The sequence below is a fragment of the Salmo salar genome, chromosome ssa04 (genome assembly GCF_905237065.1).
Source record: "Salmo salar chromosome ssa04, Ssal_v3.1, whole genome shotgun sequence".
NCBI classification, from domain to species: Eukaryota; Metazoa; Chordata; class Actinopteri; order Salmoniformes; family Salmonidae; genus Salmo; species Salmo salar.
This window is the reverse complement of record NC_059445.1, coordinates 75,145,254-75,164,410: the sequence shown is the minus strand read 5'-3', so window position 1 is coordinate 75,164,410 and position 19,157 is coordinate 75,145,254. Positions and strand designations below refer to the sequence as shown.

Genomic DNA, 19,157 nt, shown 5'->3' with positions numbered 1-19,157 from the left:
AAGGCACTTAAATATTTTGGCCATTTACCCTCTGAAAGGCACACATACACAATCCATGTCTCAACTGTCTCAAGGATTTAAAATCCTTTTTTAACCTGTCTCTTCCCCTTCATCTACACTGATTGATGTGGATTTAACAACTGACATCAATAAAGGATCATAGCTTTCACCTGGATTCACCTGGTCAGTTTATCTCATGGGAAGAGCAGGCGTTCATAATGGTTTGTACACTCAGTGTAGGTGTATTTAACAAGGGAAGATTTACATGTAATGTAGTGTTCCAACATGGCCTACCTTGCATTTCTCTTGATGAAGTTCTATTTGAATGTCAGTCAGCTTGGACCTGAGATCTTCGTTAGCTGCCTGTAAAGCAGAGATGAGCGCTTCGGGCTTCTCGCCCTTGGTGCGCCCCTTCTTCGCCATTGAGTCAAATATTACAGCTGCTCCAATGCTTTCATTGAGACTTCATAGAAATGAACAGAGGCCCTCCTGTGGTTTCCAGTTCTTCCTCTTCCTCATGATCTTAGTAGACAGAAGAGCTGTGTGTGAAGAGGAATAAGAAACATTTTAGACAACTGTCATTGAAGGATCAGGAAGGATCAGGAAGATAATCTCAACTTAAGTGTTTACATACAATGGCAATAAAAAGTATGTGAACCCTTTGGAATTATCTGGATTTCTGCATAAATTAGATCTGAGCTTCATCTAAGTCACAACAGACAAACACAGTCTGCTTAAACTAATAACACACAAACTATTGTATTTTTCTTGTTTATATTGAATAAATCATTTAAACATTCACAGTGTAGGTTGGAAAAAGTATGTGAACCCCAAGGCTAATGACTTCTCCAAAAGCTAATTGGAGTCAGGTGTCAGCTAACCTGAAGTACAATCATTGAGATGAGTAAGGGAGATGTTGGTTAAAGCTGCCCTGTCCTATAAAAAACATTCACAAAATTTGAGTTTGCTATTCACAAGAAGCATTGCCTGATGTGAACCATGCCGTGGAACAAAAGAGATCTCAGAAGACCCAAGATTAAGAATTGTTGACTTGCATAAAGCTGGAAAGGGTTACAAAAGTATCTCTAAAAGCCATGATGTTCATCAGTCCATGGTAAGATAAAGTGTCTATAAATGGAGAAAGTTCAGCACTGTTGCTACTCTCCCTAGGAGTAGCTGTCCTGCAAAGATGACTGCAAGAGTACAGCGCAGAATGCTCAATGAGGTTAAGAAGAATCCTAGAGTGTCAGCTAAAGACTTACAGAAATCTCTGGAAGATGCTAACATCTCTGTTGACGACTCTACAATATGTAAACCACTAAACAAGAATGGTGTTCATGGGAGGACACAACGGAAGAAGCCACTGGTATCCAAAAAAAACATTGCTGCACGTCTGAAGTTCGCAAAAGAGCATCTGGATGTTCCACAGTGCTACTGGCAAAATATTCTGTGGACAGATGAAACTAAAGTTGAGTTGTTTGCAAGGAACACACAACTCTATGTGTGGCGAAAAAAAGGCACAGCACACCAACATCAAAACCTCATCCCAACTGTAAAGTATGGTGAAGGGAGCTGCTTTGCTGCCTCAGGGCCTGGACAGCTTGCAATTAACGACATAAAAATGAGTTTCCAAGTTTATCAAGACATTTTGCAGGAGAATGTAAGGCTATCTGTCCCCCAATTGAAGCTCAACAGAAGTTGGGTGATGCAACAGGACAACAACCCAAAACACAGAAGTAAATCAACAACAGAATGGCTTCAACAGAAGAAAATACGCCTTCTGGAGTCCTGACCTCAACCTGATTGAGATGCTGTTGTGGCATGACCTCAAGAGAGCGGTTCACACCAGACATCCTAAGAATATTGCTGAACTGAAACCGTTTTGTAAAGAGAAATGGTCCAATATTCCTCCTGGCCGTTGTGCAGGTCTGATCCTCAACCTGGGTTGCACATTTTGAGGAATATTCAGAGGTGGAAACTTTTCGTGGGAATTAACGGGAATATATGGGGATTAACTGAAATATATGCAAATAAATATTAATACCATTTAAATGTAGATGTTTTTTGCATTGTATATACAGTTGAAGTTGGAAGTTTACATACACTTATGTTGGAGTCATTAAAACTTGTTTTTCAACCACTCCACAAATTTCTTGTTAACAAACTATAGTTTGGCAAGTCGGTTAGGACATCTACATTGTGCATGACACAAGTAATTTTTCCAACAATTGTCATGATCCTTATAATTCACTGTATCACAATTCCAGTGGGTCAGAAGTTTACATACAAGTATACATCCAATTGACTGTGCCTTTAAACAGCTTGGAAAAATCCAGAAATCAATGTCAGGGCTTTAGAAGCTTCTGATAGGCTAATTGACATCATTTGAGTCAATTGGAGGTGTACCTGTGGATGTATTTCAAGGCCTACCTTCAAACTCAGTGCCTCTTTGCTTGACATCATGGGAAAATCAAAAGAAATCAGCCAAGAACTCAGAAAAAAATGGTAGACTTCCACAAGTCTGGTTCATCCTTGGAAGCAATTTCCAAACACCTGAAGGTACCATGTTCATCTGTACAAACAATAGTATGCAAGTATAAACACCATAAGACCACGCAGCTGTCATACCGCTCAGGAAGGAGACGCGTTCCGTCTCCTAGAGATGAACGTACTTTGGTGCAAAAAGTGCAAATCAATCCCAGAACAACAGCAAAGGACCTTGTGAAGATGCTGGAGGAAACAGGTACAAAAGTATCTATATCCATAGTAAAACGAGTCCAAAGGCTATCCGAAGGCTATCCGAAACGTTTGATCCAAGTTAAACAATTTAAAGGCAATGCTACCAAATACTAATTGAGTGTATGTAAACTTATGACCCACTGGGAATGTGAGGAAAGAAATAAAAGCTGAAATTAAATAATTCTCTCTACTATTATTTTGACATTTCACATTCTTAAAATAAAGTGGTGATCCTAACTTACCTAAGACAGGGCATTTTTACTAGTATTAAATGTCAGGGATTGTGAAAAACTGAGTTTAAATGAATTTGGCTCAGGTGTATGTAAACTTCCGACTTCAACTGTATTTACCATATCATACGGAGACAGAACATAAACCTTTTACCTTATCATAAGTAGAAATAATTGCAAATGATTAAATCCTTCCAATAGAAAAAGACAAAACAATTTAGTTATGAATTGAACTTTAATTAAATGAGTTGATTCTTCACATGGGATGATTTCACTGAACAAAAGAAAAGGAATATTGAATGATCCCCAATGATCCATTGCATCTCCTAAAACGTTTTCAACATACATCTGTGAAATGATAGTCTTGAAACTAAAGCTTTGGTTGTCTTCCTCTCAGGCTTCCCTGTCTTCTCCCTGGACCTCCTCAATGTCCACCTCTTGAACATCAGACTCTGAGGCCTCATCTTCACTGTCACTTTCCAACCTTGTTGAGGATGGCTTGTTGTCAGGTTCAAAAAGACTCAAATTTGCCCGGATGGCCACCAATTTTTCAACCCTTGTATTGGTCAGCCTGTTGCATGCTTTGGTGTGTGTGTTCCCAAACAAGGACAAGTTGGCTGATGTTTGTGGGATTTGGAGGATGATAGCGGCAACAGGGGAAAGAGCCTCAGATCCACAAAGTCCAGATAACATTTTATGACCAATTTATATAGAAGTCCATGGTTCACAAACTTTTTCTTGCCACTGTACATTGATTATTCAAGTCTGATAGTAAAGCAATTAATTGCATGGTGCTAGTAGAGCCAGTATTGGCAGTAGCTATGGTTCAGGAGTGGCTCATTGAGTTAGACAAGTCAGGCCGCTGCATAGTGTGTAAACCTACGTGTAAAAATTGACCAGGTTTTCAATTGACCAGGTTTTCATCCTCGCAGATGCTGACTACAGATAGTACACATTGTAAGCCAGTGGTTTTCCAAATGTTACAATCCATTTCACAGATGCAGACCAGTGGCCACATCATTGAACATCAGGATATGAAATATCCATTAAATTCACATCAAAGCAGGCCACGATACACTGGAAATTGTTTGAGGCAATGTTGCCAGCAATGGTTGCTGCAACTATTTTACATAAAATATTTGCTACTTTTTATTATGTTGGGAATCTTGATCAACAGCGCCACTAAGGGGACATTTTGGGGAATCCTCCAATCAGAGCGCCGATTTTGGTCATGTGATCAGCGTGCTGTTCCAAAATATTTAGGAAAACATGGCGACCGTTTTTGAGCTGAAGCAAGAGAAAAACAACTCCCATGTTGGAGTTAAATGGGACAAACATGCTAACATGCTGTTCTGAATGCTTAACTAGCTGGCTAGCAGGACGAATACCATTTAAACTTCCTAGCTCAGAATTGGGAAGTGAAAAGTTATCTGAATCTAGTTATCCTTATGTCTGCATTGACTTGACAGGCACTAAGGCTGAGTGGATGCCGAGGGCAGGGGCAACATCACTTTGTTGATTGTTTGTTAGCTGATAAATTCCAGTAGCCTACAGATGTGGCACTCAACATGCAACAACAAGCTATAGGAGATGAGTAAATAAATGGGGGAAATCGAGTTTTGAGTGTTGGAGAAGCTATGAAAACATAGTTTACTAAGCTAGCAATTACTTATCATGGGAAGAAATTAAGCTACACTAAAGCTACCTTTAAGAAAAATATTGTTCAAGCGTCCCGAGTGGCGCAGCAGTCTAAGGATCTGCATCACAACCGGCTGTGATCGGGAGTCCCATCGGGTGGCGCACAATTGGCCCAGCGTTGTCCGGGTTATTGGAGGGTTTGGAGGGTTTGGGGGGGGGGTTTACTTGGCTAATCGGGCTCTAGCGACTCCTTGTGGCAGACCGGGCGCCTGCAGGCTGACACCGGCCGTCAGTTAAACATTGTTTCCTCTGACACATTAGCGCAGGTGGCTTCCGGGTTAAGCGGGCGGGTGTTAAGAAGCACGGTTTGGCGTTTCAGAGGTTTGGCGTTTCAGAGGACGTATGACTCTACCTTCGCCTAATGAACCTGTTGAGGAGTTGCAGCAATGAGACAAGATCGAAATTGGAGAGAAAAAGGGGTTAAAAAATATATATAAAAAATACAAAATATATATAAACTCAGCAAAAAAAGAAACGTCCTCTCACTGTCAACTGTGTTTATTTTCAGCAAACTTAACTTGTATAAATATTTGTGTGAACATAACAAGATTCAACAACTGAGACATAAACTGAACAAGTTCCACAGACATGTGACTAACAGAAATTGAATAATGTGTCCCTGAACAAAGGGGGGGTCAAAATATAAAGTAACAGTCAGTATCTGGTGTGGCCACCAGCTGCATTAAGTACTGCAGTGCATCTCCTCCTCATGGACTACACCAGATTTGCCACTTCTTGCTGTGAGATGTTACCCAACTCTTCCACCAAGGCACCTGCAAGTTCCCGGACATTTCTGGGGGGAATGGCCCTAGCCCTCACCCTCCGATGCAACAGGTCCCAGACGTGCTCAATGGGATTGAGATCCGGGCCCTTCGCTGGCCATGGCAGAACACTGACATTCCTGTCTTGCAGGAAATCACGCACAGAACGAGCAGTATGGCTGATGGCATTGTCATGCTGGAGGGTCATGTCAGGATGAGCCTGCAGGAAGGGTACCACATGAGGGGGGAGGAAGTCTTCCCTGTAACACACAGGGTTGAGATTGCCTGCAATGACAAGCTCAGTCCGATGACGCTGTGACACACCGCCCCAGACAATGACGGATCCTCTACCTCCAAATCGATCCTGCTCCAGAGTACAGGCCTCGGTGTAACGCTCATTCCTTCGACGATAAATTCCAATCCAACCATCACCCCTGGTGAGACAACCGTGACTCGTCAGTGAAGAGCACTTCTTGCCAGTCCTGTCTATTCCAGCGACGGTGGGTTTGTGCCCATAGGCGACGTTGTTGCCGGTGATGTCTGGTGAGGACCTGCCTTACAACAGGCCTACAAGCCCTCAGGCCAGCCTCTCTCTGCCTATTGCGGACAGTCTGAGCACTGATGGAGGGATCGTGCATTCCTGGTGTAACTCGGGCAGTTGTTGTTGCCATCCTGTACCTGTCCCACAGGTGTGATGTTCGGACGTACCGATCCTGTTCAGGTGTTGTTACACGAGGTCTGCCACTGCGAGGACGATCAGCTGGCCGTCCTGTCTCCCTGTTGCACTGTCTTAGGCGTCTCACAGTACGGACATTGCAATTTATTGCCCTGGCCACATCTGCAGTCTTCATGCCTCCTTGCAGCATGCCTAAGGCATGTTCACGCAGATGAGCAGAGATCCTGGGCATCTTTCTTTTGGTGTTTTTCAGAGTCATTAGAAAGGCCTCTTTAGTGTCCTAAGTTTTCATAACTGTGACCTTAATTGCCTACCATCTGTAAGCTGTTAGTGTCTTAATGACCGTTCCACAGGTGCATATTCTATTCATTAATTGTTAATGGTTCATTGAACAAGCATGGGAAACAGTGTTTAAACCCTTTACAATGAATATCTGTGAAGTTATTTGGATTTTTACAAATTATCTTTTAAAGACAGCGTCCTGAAAAAGGGACATTTCTTTTTTGTTGAGTTCACTTAACTCAAGTTACTTTGAAAATGTAGATCATTACATCCTAACTACTTTGTGAAAAATGATCATATGTAAATCGACAAATTGCAAGAACAGATCACACTTTGGGGTCATGTATTAACAGAAAGTGTAATTTAGCCTATTAAACACAAAAATGAAGATTCAAGTGAGAATTAGGCAGGACTGCCCCTTCCCCCCCCCCAAAATAAATGATTGGCTACTTGTGTAGTTCCTGTAGTTAGCTACACCACCACATGGTAAACAAGTAATTAACTACTGAAAGCACTACCTAGATTAGAATTTAATTCAACTACCACCAAAAAAGCTACTACATGTAGTTCACTACTCCCCCACACTGTGCTTCATATGAAATATATTACTCATGTCCATGATTGCTCATCATTGCCCAGCGTGTCATACCCCACTCAGTTGCCCGCAAAATTGCTTGGGCAATATTGCTATTTTTTTTTTTACAGTGTATCATCAAATCAAATGTATTTATATAGTCCTTCTTACATCAGCTGATATCTCAAAGTGCTGTACAGAAACCCAGCCTAAAACCCCAAACAGCAAGCAATGCAGGTGTAGAAGCACGGTGGCTAGGAAAAACTCCCTAGAAAGGCCAAAACCTAGGAAGAAACCTAAAGAGGAACCAGGCTATGAGGGGTGGCCAGTCCTCTTCTGGCTGTGCCGGGTGGAGATTATAACAGAACATGGCCAAGATGTTCAAATGTTCATAAATGACCAGCATGGTCAAATAATAATAATCACAGTAGTTGTCGAGGGTGCAACAGGTCAGCACCGCATTAGCTTTAGAGGGTAATGTTATCAACAATCACTGCTGAAACAAACTGTTTTTCTAACTGTACTAATGTCCTACTTATCCCAATTTGAAGTACTGTGCACATGTTACTGTATACATGTTGTTAGGTGAGAGAAAGGGTTTTGTTGGCGGGTGTCAGAGTAGAGCATGGTAGAGGCATAGCCACAGCACCCCTGAAAAATCAGACATAATATAATTAAACATTTTTCTTCACAAAAGTAGTGCAGTGGGCCTTTACTAATCCTGTATTAGTGGACCGATATAGCTGTCTGTAGCGCGGACAACAACAAAAAATCCTCGCAGCATCCCCACCCCCAAACATCTTCCTATGGGTATAGGGATAAGGGCAGAGTACAGTGGGGCACAGCATTGCGCTGCTGTGTGTTTGCATAAGGAGATATGACAGTGGTCTCATATGATTGGCTGAGGCTAAAGACCATGACAGAGGGAGATGTAGGAGTTTGGAGGCAGTCCTGGGCGTCCATTGAAAGAATGGCCAGGCGTAACCTAGCAACATGTTTGTGAACTACAGCAATCTCCTACGCACATCAAGCCAAGGAAAGGAGACAGAAGAACCTCCCCCACACCAAGAGAAATATTAAAGACTAGCCTCTGACTCACTAGCAGCAGTCTCTCTTTGTTAAGGAAGTGGAGAAACCCTCTCGTATTTTTTGGGACGCTTTATTGACAGATTAGAAATAGTGAGAGAGAGGTGAAGAGACACAGGGATTGAATCCCACTCTCCAACGGGGAGTCACAAATGTTACCACTAGACCACGGCCCCGGACTTAGCAGCAGTCGCTTACGAAGACTGTAGAACCCATGCTCTGTAATTTCAGCCACTGTTCACACACACTGCAATAGCCTCCTTGAATAAAATATCCTCATTATCAGAGGCAGGGTGGCATATAACGATGATTAAAACATCACACTTTAAGATTTCAGATGAAGATAGTAGAGTCATGTTTCTTTCACCTGCGCTTATCAGTCGCTAGGCTTTTCAAGTGCTTTCACTCAGTGAAGTGTTGCTTGTGGTCGCTGTCCATGGACCATGGCTGCTTTGTAGAAATAGGCTACCGATCATATCTTTTTTGGCAGAGTGTGAATATGCAGACGAAATCTCAAGAGAATACGGCTCATCCACCATTCAAAAGAAAAGAAACCTAAACTACTCTCTGGAGTCTTTATGACCTTTCTCATAGCAAGTTAGTCTGGCATGGCTCTTTCTGGTCTGGACCATTTGATCCTACAAGACAAATGAAGACATGGCTGGGATAACTGTGGTTCCATGCCACATCAGAATGGCAAAAGGCCTAATGCAACCTAATTACATGAGGGGAGTCATCCTAGCTATTGTGTCTGAAAACATTAAGAAATCTTAATTCTGAATACAATGTGGTATACATCAGGGGTGCAACTTTGGTTTTAGAAGTGGGGGGGAACAGTCAGATAAACACTCCAAACAGCCTACCCGACTGCTTGGATGCGTCCGCATGGCCCTAAAGCACACCGTTGCCTCGTTTTGTACCACATTCCAATCATAAAACTGGGGGAGGACAAAAATGTGGGGGGGCATGTCCGTAAATTCATTCTGGAGTGAAGAAGTAAATTCAGAGCATTTGGCTCTTGGATCGTTTAGAGCGCACACTGGACGCTCTGGCCGAGGAGTAGGGTTGATCCGAGGATTCTGACCTCACAACGGCAGTCAAGCACCCAAGCTAACTGGCTAAAGTTGGCTAGCTTGCTATCTACTTCCTGATACAAATGAGAGAATATCTCACTCTGGCCATTTTACTCACCCTAGCAGGGGTGGTTAGGCTGTTTTCATGTTGTCTAGAGCGTTGGTGATTGTAACTGTGCTGCTGGCAAGGTTTTAAGTACGTTTTTTTTGTCTTTTATTTTTTGCTCGTTTTTTTGCTGTTGAATATGACACCGGTCATATTCAATGGGTGTTGCGCATTCATAAATTCATCAGTTATTCTGTGCTCTGACACACTCAGACAAAAATGCTCTGAAATCAGAGTAGATAGCCAGAGTGAATTTAAGAACTCACCCATAGATTCATGAGCACTGTGTTTCTTCATAGCACTTCTGGATGAAGGCAGGAAAGCAATGGACATGAGTGATGAACAGGTTACTCACAGAGCATAGTGACACTGAACGGACCTCTCCTACCTAACAAACTCATGATAGTGGAAAATCACAGAGAACTGGTCTCATTCAATACTGAAATGCAAAACTAATGCAATGACGCTCAACGAAGTGGTATTGAAATGAATGCTGACAGACACTACAATGTCCAATTGTACTGTGGCTGGATAAATACATGTAGACAGTCTGGCTTCAATGGGCCGTCTGGCTTCAATGGGCCGTCTGGCTTCAATGGGACGTCTGGCTTCAATGGGCCGTCTGGCTTCAATGGGACGTCTGGCTTCAATGCCATCAGTGACACTCTTATACAAACTCCAGATTTAAATTAACATTTTTTTATTTTATTTTGTATTTAACCTTTATTTAACTATATTTAACACATCAACATTTGTAACATTTGCATAATACACATTTGGTGTAATTAAATAACATGGTTTTGGTCACATCGACTACAGAATTGAAAATGATGAATAGGTTTTTAGGTAACAATCAATATCACAACAATGTGTAAAAATGTGTTAGCCTAAGGTAGTCCACAATCAAACACTAAAAACTAAGGAAAGAGGATATAAATCCTAGAGACAGTGTTTTGTGCTAGTCAAAGGCCTGCTCAACTCTTGGGACTGACCGTTTTTGAATCTGACAGATTCCTTCAGTGTAGCTGGTCCTGTGGTGTTATGTGTTGTGATGATGGGGATGGTGGCCATGGTGGGTGTGCTTGTGTTCATTCGCGTGTACGCCTAAGAATGTGTGTGTGACATGGTGAAGTGGTAATGGGAACAGTGGTGGTGGTGGTGGGAGTAGCATGAGGTTTGATCGGGGGTGTTCCTAAATGCTCTAAATCCCGTAATACTCCTCTGGAGCTTGCACAAGTACCCCTTCGTGTCATCACGCCAATTGAGATGTAAGGGCCAGGCTTTTCAGGCAGTGCCCGGAGGGCCTGCTGCTGTCTGTGATGCACCAGAAGACATGGAACATGGCTCAGGCAGACACTCCCCCTTCACCCCATCCCAATACCCTCGTCCTCCTCCTCAACCTTCCTCAAAAAGTCAAATTAACCATGCAGGGGGTGGGGGGAGTGCTTTCATGGCAGTCCTTGATAAGGAAAGCTCATTAGGATAGGACGGGAAGGTAGAGGGGTTAAATCCACTCAAAGGACCCTCAGATCACAGTAGCACAGGGCAACCAGGCCTTACTAAAAGATGTTGAATGTCTGCCGTATCCTCGTTTGGAACCTCTCTAGAGGAATCAACACTTTGTGTTTACTAGAAATAGACACCGACACATCAAGCACCAATTCAATTTGATAAACGCTGGTTTGAAGAATAGAATGGAATCTAATTTTATAAGGGCTGTTAGAGCAGTTAACTCAAGTGCAGTTTTTGTAATTTTTGTGCAAAAATTGTTTTTTTAATCATGATTAGTCTGAAATCGTTCAAAATTCACTGAAAACATCCAAAATAAATAATCTATACGGCTAAAAACAACAATGGAATGTCAAAAAATGTACATTGAGGTTAAATATAGTTTGCTTTACCTGATTTTGCTATCCATTACTGATTTTGCTATCCATTACTGATTTTGCTATTCATTACTGATTTTGCTATCATTACTGATTTTGCTATCCATTACTGATTTTGCTATCCATTTTGCTATCCATTACTGATTTTGCTATCCATTGCTTATTTTGCTTTCCATTACTGATTTTGCTATCCATTGCTGATTTGGCTATCCATTACTGATTTTGCTATCCTTTACTGATTTGGCTATACATTACTGATTTTGCTATCCATTACTGATTTTCCTATCCTTTACTGATTTTGCTATACTTTACTGATTTTGCTATCCATTACTGATTTTCCTATCCATTACTGATTTTGCTATCCATTACTGATTTTGCTATCCATTACTGATTTGGCTATCGATTACTGATTTTGCTACCCTTTACTGATTTTGCTATCCATTACTGATTTTGCTATCCATTAGTGATTTTGCTAACCATTATGTCAATATTCTTGTTGCTTTTTGTATAGTTTTTTGTAAATTACAGCTCAATTTGAGCAAATTCTGAATTAATCGTGATTAATCACAGCAAATCCTGCAATTAACTCGATAAGTTGTTTTTATTGTTTGACAGACCAAAATTGTATACAGTACAGCACAAAAGTGTACTTTGTTTAGGCCTACTTGGCAGATAGGTGATAACAAAGTGACATCAATTCCTAGTATGTCCTTGTGGCAATGGTAGTGTTATTAGAGTGTCTTGTGTAACATCATTTGTTATTAGAGTCTTTTCTGTAACATCATTTGTTATTAGAGTCTTTTGTTTAGCTGTGCTGTTTTGTTTGAATGACATCCAGGCTCTTTGGTAACAATACCGGGCTATGTATCAACAGGCAGCATTGTGTAATCTACAGAAGGTCAGAGAGTACAGAAACCTTCAACAAACCAACTCAAACATAACAGAAAACCATCCCTCATATGAAACTGCCCATCCTGTGTAAAAAAAGAACCCTTATGTCAAAACACAGAGTTTTTTACTTTTAGTACACACACTCTGAGCAGGTACAGTTTATCTCCACTGCTCCAAATGTACCCCCTTCCTCCTGTCCCTCTCTCCTTGCCTCCCAGTCCTCTTACCTCCCTCCCTGCCTCCCAGTACTCAGTCCTTCTCCCTCCCTCCCTGTCTCCGAGCCCTCCTACCTCCTTCCCTCTTTCCTCCCTCCCTCCCTGCCTTACAAACCCAGTTGTGTGGAGGATAGCCTTAATAATTCATCTGGAAGGAGGAGTTATGCATCAGAGTTGTCCTGTTCTCAGCAACACAACAGTAGTACAGTACCACTGTTAAATACGCTACAGTGGCAGAGCTCTTCACTATGGATGAACTGAGGCTGAGACATGATAACAAGGCCTAAGCCTCAACTTGCCCTAGGTATCAAATACAATTGGACTAGATTTCCTTTATGGTATTGGAAAATGACTGGCATGCTGAAGAGTAGATTATATATACTGCAATTGTCCTGTACTGCAAAGCTATTATTATTTGTTAGAATACACCTTTTGTCTCACCAACCTGAAGATATAATATAATAACATTATTTGCCCCGTTAAAGTATTTGAATGAATACAGGGACCAGTACTGGTCAGGTACATTTTCAGGTGAATCACTGCAGATGTTGAACATAATATAATGTTCCTAGAAGCCAATTCATATTTATTCATTTAAACTGAGTTCATCTTTCATACTTAATTAAACAACATTCATACATCATTACTTATTGTTGATATCATTTCAAGGGATTGATAGCAGTTCATATGACTTTGGTCCTAGAATTTAGCTGGCAAGAAGCTGTCTATGGAAATTGCTAGTTAATAACTTCAACCAACTATTTAGTCAGACTTTTTTTTGTTGCCAAGGTTGTATTCAACGTTTTCCCTGCACCAGAGTCAGAATCAAGGCCACCGACTTCAAATTGTACTGAGGGATTGGATGTTCAACATTATTTTTAGTGGACCTCATAGAAATCAATCTATATAGTTGTTAATCCATAAATATTCCCCATGGACTGGTCCATGCTGTGACCAAGACCTGGCACATGTTGGGATGATGGTGGGTACTACTACAACCCATGCACTAGCAGACTGGACACAGCTGTCTCTCCTGTTACACTACACTATACATGAGCACTAATGCGGTATTAACCCAGAAACTGCCCATGTTAGAGGGATGCTGCGGTAGACTGCAATCGGCCAGAACCAGGGGCGGGGTTAAATTAAGCTGTAGGCTACATATAAATCTGATTATTGACCCGTTCCACATTTGGTGCTGGGAAATAATCCACTAGCCTTTTTTTTTCATATACATGGGGTTTGTCCCAATTATTTATCGTTCCTCCCAAAGTGTGCACTTGTTCACATTTTTCCTCTCTGACTTAAAAGGAATGACTAGTAAAATAAATACGGTGGAAACTCCCACCTGCCCATGCCTCCACCAAACCAAAGTTTTTAGATTTGTGGAAAGAAGTGAATGAGTGCACACTTCAGGAGAAATTAGATATTATTGGGACACACACAGTATAACTCTTAAACACTGAGTGTACAAAACATTAGGAACACCTTCCTAATATTGAGTTGCACCCTCTTTTGCACTCAGAACAGCCTCAATTCGGCGGGGCATGGACTCTACAAGGTGTTGAAAGCATTCCACAGGGATGCTGGCCAATGTTGACTCCAATGCTTCCCACAGTAGGTAATGCTTCCCCAAGGCTAATGGACACTGTGAAAGTGGAGAAGGCAGTGAGGTTCCCGCGACCAGAGTGGCCTGTTTCCCAGCCGCTCTGATGCATGGATTCCTATGCTGTTGAAGTAGAGGGGGCACACAAAGCACACTGGCATCATGGCCCACTTTATAGTCTCCACGGAGACATCAAACCTGTGTTGCTACCGGATTCTCCAGACGCTGCTTAGCCGCTACTCGCCAGTCATAAATAAAGTTGTTCTGCGTTAGCATGCCCTTTTACTTATTTCCATCTCTAGTGGAAATTGTTGCCAGTGTGTTACATTGTGTTGGGTACTAATGTCCTGTTTGTTTATGGCAGATTTCTAAGCACCAATGCTGTTTGATGCCACTTCATTTGTGGCAATAATTAGTAAATGCTACTCCTAGCCTCAGGACTACCGTTTAGCAAATTGCTACAAATGTCTTTCTGTCTATTCGCAAGGCTTTGGCACATGTCCAATTTCATCTTCCACTCAAAACAAATAAAACGACTTTATTGCCATTCTGGCATAAACAACGACAAGTAATAAAAATGATACATGCAACATAGTCCATACATCATATTAATATAACCAAGCTATTCACATACAATTCATATCATACAACATATTCCATTCCAGCTTGTTTTGCAAGGCTCGCTGTATTTGCCAATGCATAACTTTTTCAGATTGCATGCTGCTGGAATGTAATACACTCCTAATGCCTGGCCTAGACAGCTCGGATTTGGTTTGCTCCAAATTGCCCCTGTCGTGTTATGCCCATGTAATTTCCAGACAGGGAGGGAATACAACATTTTGCGTCACATTTCTTAAGAGAATCAGGGTTATGCAATCTTTGCAGATGGGATAGTTGGGCCACTCTCTGCGTCCCAAATGGCACTGGCATCCTATTCCCCATGAGCCCTGGTCAAAAGTAGTGCACTTTATAGGGAATATGGTTCCATTTGGGATGCGGCCTCTGATTCCAGTGCTGGCTATGACAGAGGACGTGATTCCAGTGCTGGCTATGCCAGAGGACCTGATTCCAGTGCTGGCTATGCCAGAGGACCTGATTCCAGTGCTGGCTATGCCAGAGGACCTGATTCCAGTGCTGGCTATGACAGAGGATGTGATTCCAGTGCTGGCTATGCCAGAGGACGTGATTCCAGTGCTGGCTATGCCAGAGGACCTGATTTCAGTGCTGGCTATGCCAGAGGACCTGATTCCAGTGCTGGCTATGCCAGAGGACCTGATTCCAGTGCTGGCTATGCCAGAGGACCTGATTCCAGTGCTGGCTATGCCAGAGGACCTGATTCCAGTGCTGGCTATGACAGAGGACCTGATTCCAGTGCTGGCTATGACAGAGGACCTGATTCTAGTGCTGGCTATGCCAGAGGACGTGATTCCAGTGCTGGCTATGCCAGAGGACCTGATTCCAGTGCTGGCTATGCCAGAGGACCTGATTCCAGTGCTGGCTATGAGAGAGGACCTGAGGTTTAATCACTCTGCATGGCAGTGAACGTTATCCTTCCTGACTGTACATAGACCTTTCTATTTTTCTTTTCTTTTGTGTTATTGACTACGTTTGTTTATGTGTAACTCTGTGTTGTTGTTTTTGTCACACTGCTATGCTTTATCTTGGCCAGGTCATAGTTGTAAATGAGAACTTGTTCTCAACTGGCCTACCTGGTTAAATGAAGGTGAAATAAATAAAAAATATAGAGCAAAAACCAAGTCATTAGGTCGAAGGAATTGTGTCGAGGCACAATCCCCATCATGCTGTGGGGATGTTTTCAATGGCAGGGACTGGGAGACTAGTCAAGATCGAGGGAAAGATGAACAGTGCAAAGTACAGAGTGATCCTTGATGAAAACCTGCTCCAGAGCGCTCAGGACATCAGACTGGGACGAAGTTTCACCTCCAACAGGACAACCACCCTAAGCACACAGCCACGACAACGCAGGAGTGGCTTCGGGAAAAGTCTGAATGTCCTTGAGTGGCCCAGCCAGAGCCCGGACTTGAACCCAATCGAACATCTCTGGAGAGACCTGAAAATAGCTGTGTCACAACGCTCCCCATTCAACCTGACAGAGCTTGAGAGGATCTGCAGAGAAGAAATGGAGAAACTCCCAAAATAACGGTATGCCAAGCTTGTAAGTCGCTCTGGATAAGAGCGTCTGCTAAATGACTTAAATGTAAATGTAAATGTTGTAGCGTCACACCCAAGAAGACTCGAGGCTGTAATCGCTGCCAAAGGTGCTTCAACAAAATACTGAGTAAAGGGTCTGAATACTTACAGTACCAGTCAAACGTTTGGACAGACCTACCCATTCCAGGGTTTGTCTTTATTGTTACTATTTTCTACATTGTAGAATAATAGTGAAGACATCAAAACTATGAAATAACACATATGGAATCATGTAGTAACCAAAAAAGTGTTAAACAAATCAAAATATATTTTAGATTTTAGATTCTTCAAAGTAGCCACCCTTTTCCTTGATGACAGCTTTGCACACTCTTGGCATTCTCTCAACCAGCTTCATGAGGTAGTCACCTGGAATGCATTTCAATTAACAGGTGTGCCTTGTTAAAAGTTAATTTGACAAATTACCAAATGGAGAGGACAAGTATTTGACAGTCAGAAAACCAAAGCTTTTAGTTATTTTAACTTCCCAAAGTTTGTAACCTGGATGCCTTAATATTTTAAATTCTGTCAACTTCCTATACAGTTGAAACAAATACATTGACAATTACACATTTCAGCACTGAGTAAGTCCTTGAAATTATATAATAGAGATTTCATTATTCTCCTCTCTCTCTCTTGCTCATGTTTTAGCTTTTACACCAGTTTCAAAACTGGCAGTGAACTCAGCAACCAACCAATAGACCACTTTAACTACAACAAAATTCTCACTAACGGTTACAGAAACACTTTACTTTTTACTTTTTACATTTGGTTGTTCATCTATCTTCATCGAATGCACTAACTGAAGTCACTCTGGATAAAATTGTATGCTAAATTACCAAAATGTAAATGTAAAAAATGTATGGTTGCAACACATGATATTATTCCAGTGAGTTTCACCCCCAAAATAAATTGAAGTCATCTGAATTTGACATTTTCAGTTGCTTTAGTTTGTTTGACTTCTTGGTTGTGAATTTCTAAGTTGAGTAACCATGTAGATCGTAGCTGATTCAACTTGATTTCATAAGTTAAGACAATTTGATATGTTGTAGTTATCTAAAGTGATTTTCTTTGTCAACACAACTGATATGTTGCTTCAGTTGATCTGACTTTATTGTTGTGAATTTCTAAGTTGAGAAAACACATCGTTTTTTGCTAAATCAACTTGATTTAATACGTTTTGACATTTTAAATGAGTTGAAGTCAATTCAACTTAAAGCATTTTGTTAACTCAACAAATTTAGTTGACATGGGCAAGTAAAATGATTAATTTTGACTGAATCTCAATAAATGTTTTAAAGTGCAGGCAATGGTATCTAGCATTTAATACCAGCACCCCTCTGGTTGAAAGCTCACTTCCCAACAAATGTTTTGCATCGGACCCGGGATTCGAAATGGCAACCCTCCAGTTGCTGGCTCGCCTCTCTAACCGCTAGTCTACCTGCCAATAACCCAATTGATGGTTTGTAATAATACATCTAGGCCTCCATGCATGCCCTCTGGTAGGCCAACCTTGTCATATGTGTGTTGTGTGTAAATAGTTGACACAGTTATTATAAACGTCTTCAATCAGATTATGGAAATAAGCAAGAAAAATGTTTGTTTTCAGCTTTGCTGTTAGATGGTGTTTTTTTATGGTAACTAATTGTTCTTATGGCTATTACACACTATGTTCACACTATGTTGAATATGGGCCTATGTGCAGGCCTATGAATATCAAACACAACAATAAGCATACCAGATGGCCCGGGACAGGTAAATGATGGCGACAACAGCACTAACAGTTAGCACTATGCTATTGCTAGTGAAAAATAGCAATTCACAGCTGGTTTTTCAACAACTGATGAGGATTTATCCAACATATGTCCATTGGCAGATATCAGTTACAGTAGCTAACAGAAAGACAGGTGTTGCCAACGCATCGTCTAAATTCATCGTTTAAAATGGCCCTGACCATAACATGCCAGCCAGCAGCAATCTCCTCGTAATATTTGAAGGGCTGTATCTGTATGCGTCCTAATGCACAGGCCAAGATTGTTTCTTCCCGACCATACAGTTCCTTCCGACCATCACAAACCTCAGTGTTTCCGACAGATACGTTTAAATACTTAGCAATTATCCTATACATTCATTGTGAAAAGCATAAGATGACATATGCCTAATAATACATTGACGCAATGCAATGTCCTGACATTCGCTTGACGATAACGACAGTAATAACACAAATATGACTCTTGCTCTTCCTGAGAATTCCTATCAACCTGCTGTAAAAACATGTCTCTCTCCTATCGCTGTCTCTTATTTATAGCTGGTCCAACATTTAAAATAACAACTTAACATTTCAATAGAAACGAAGCGTTCTTACCGTGTAATTAATCTCCACAATGTATCAAGGCCTAAGGTTTTTCTAGCCGTCTCCATGGCCCTTGGTTTTTCTCCGCTACTGATCAGCATCAGCAGCCTTACAATGAATCCAGAGCGATGATGCTACGAGACCCCGCCCTCCTTCCCGTGCAGCGACAACGAGCTCACCGACTTCAGCACCCGGGAACTGCAGTGTCTGTAACTCCACCATTTCTAAACTCCCGACCCGAAGAGAAGATATACACGGACCTAGTCTCAGTTCCTTTCTTATTTACCTCCTCTCCATCCCCCGTTCACGGAAACGGTGTCAACCGCTCCTAGACAAAAGGATGACAAGCAGCCAGAAGCTCTTTCGTCGCAGTGGAGTCAGCCATCACTGTCGTTTCCAGATAGGGCGTTAGGCGAATAAACAATATAAATGGCAAGGCTAGGCCATTTATTGAGGATGAAGACACAGCCTTCCGTTCACTACATAGATAGCCTAGTAGGCCTGCCTGGCCACACAATATAAATATCCCACCTACCTGTAAAATATAATATGCTAAAAGTGGCTAAAAGTTACTTTAAAAAAATGTAACAACATAAATCAGTCAGTGTCAGAGTTACATGTAGATGCCCACTGGGTACACACTGGTTGAATCAAAGTTGTTTCCACGTCATTGGAAACAGGTGGAACAGATATTGAATTGAAGTCTGCCCAGTGGGTGGTATGCTGCTATTCTGCTAAAAACATCATTCTGGGAACATGTGAGAGTTTTCCCC

General features: G+C 41.7%; 1 protein-coding gene across 4 annotated transcripts in view; it reads right to left on the bottom strand.

Annotated features, from left to right (window-relative positions):
• Nucleotides 1-18,898, bottom strand: part of jakmip2 (janus kinase and microtubule interacting protein 2) — a 42,376-nt gene extending 23,478 nt beyond the window's left edge. For 2 of the 4 annotated variants that reach the window (XM_014198022.2, XM_014198025.2), the window contains exons 1-2: nucleotides 18,397-18,898; nucleotides 295-539 (exon numbers count right to left, since the gene is read on the bottom strand). In XM_014198022.2, coding sequence (XP_014053497.1) covers nucleotides 295-423 — 129 coding nt within the window. In that variant the 5' untranslated portion in view covers nucleotides 424-539; nucleotides 18,397-18,898. The remainder of the gene's footprint in view (nucleotides 1-294; nucleotides 540-18,396) is intronic. The other 2 variants (XM_014198021.2, XM_014198024.2) reach the window with 1 other exon arrangement.
• Between the last annotated feature and the right edge of the window lie 259 nt (nucleotides 18,899-19,157).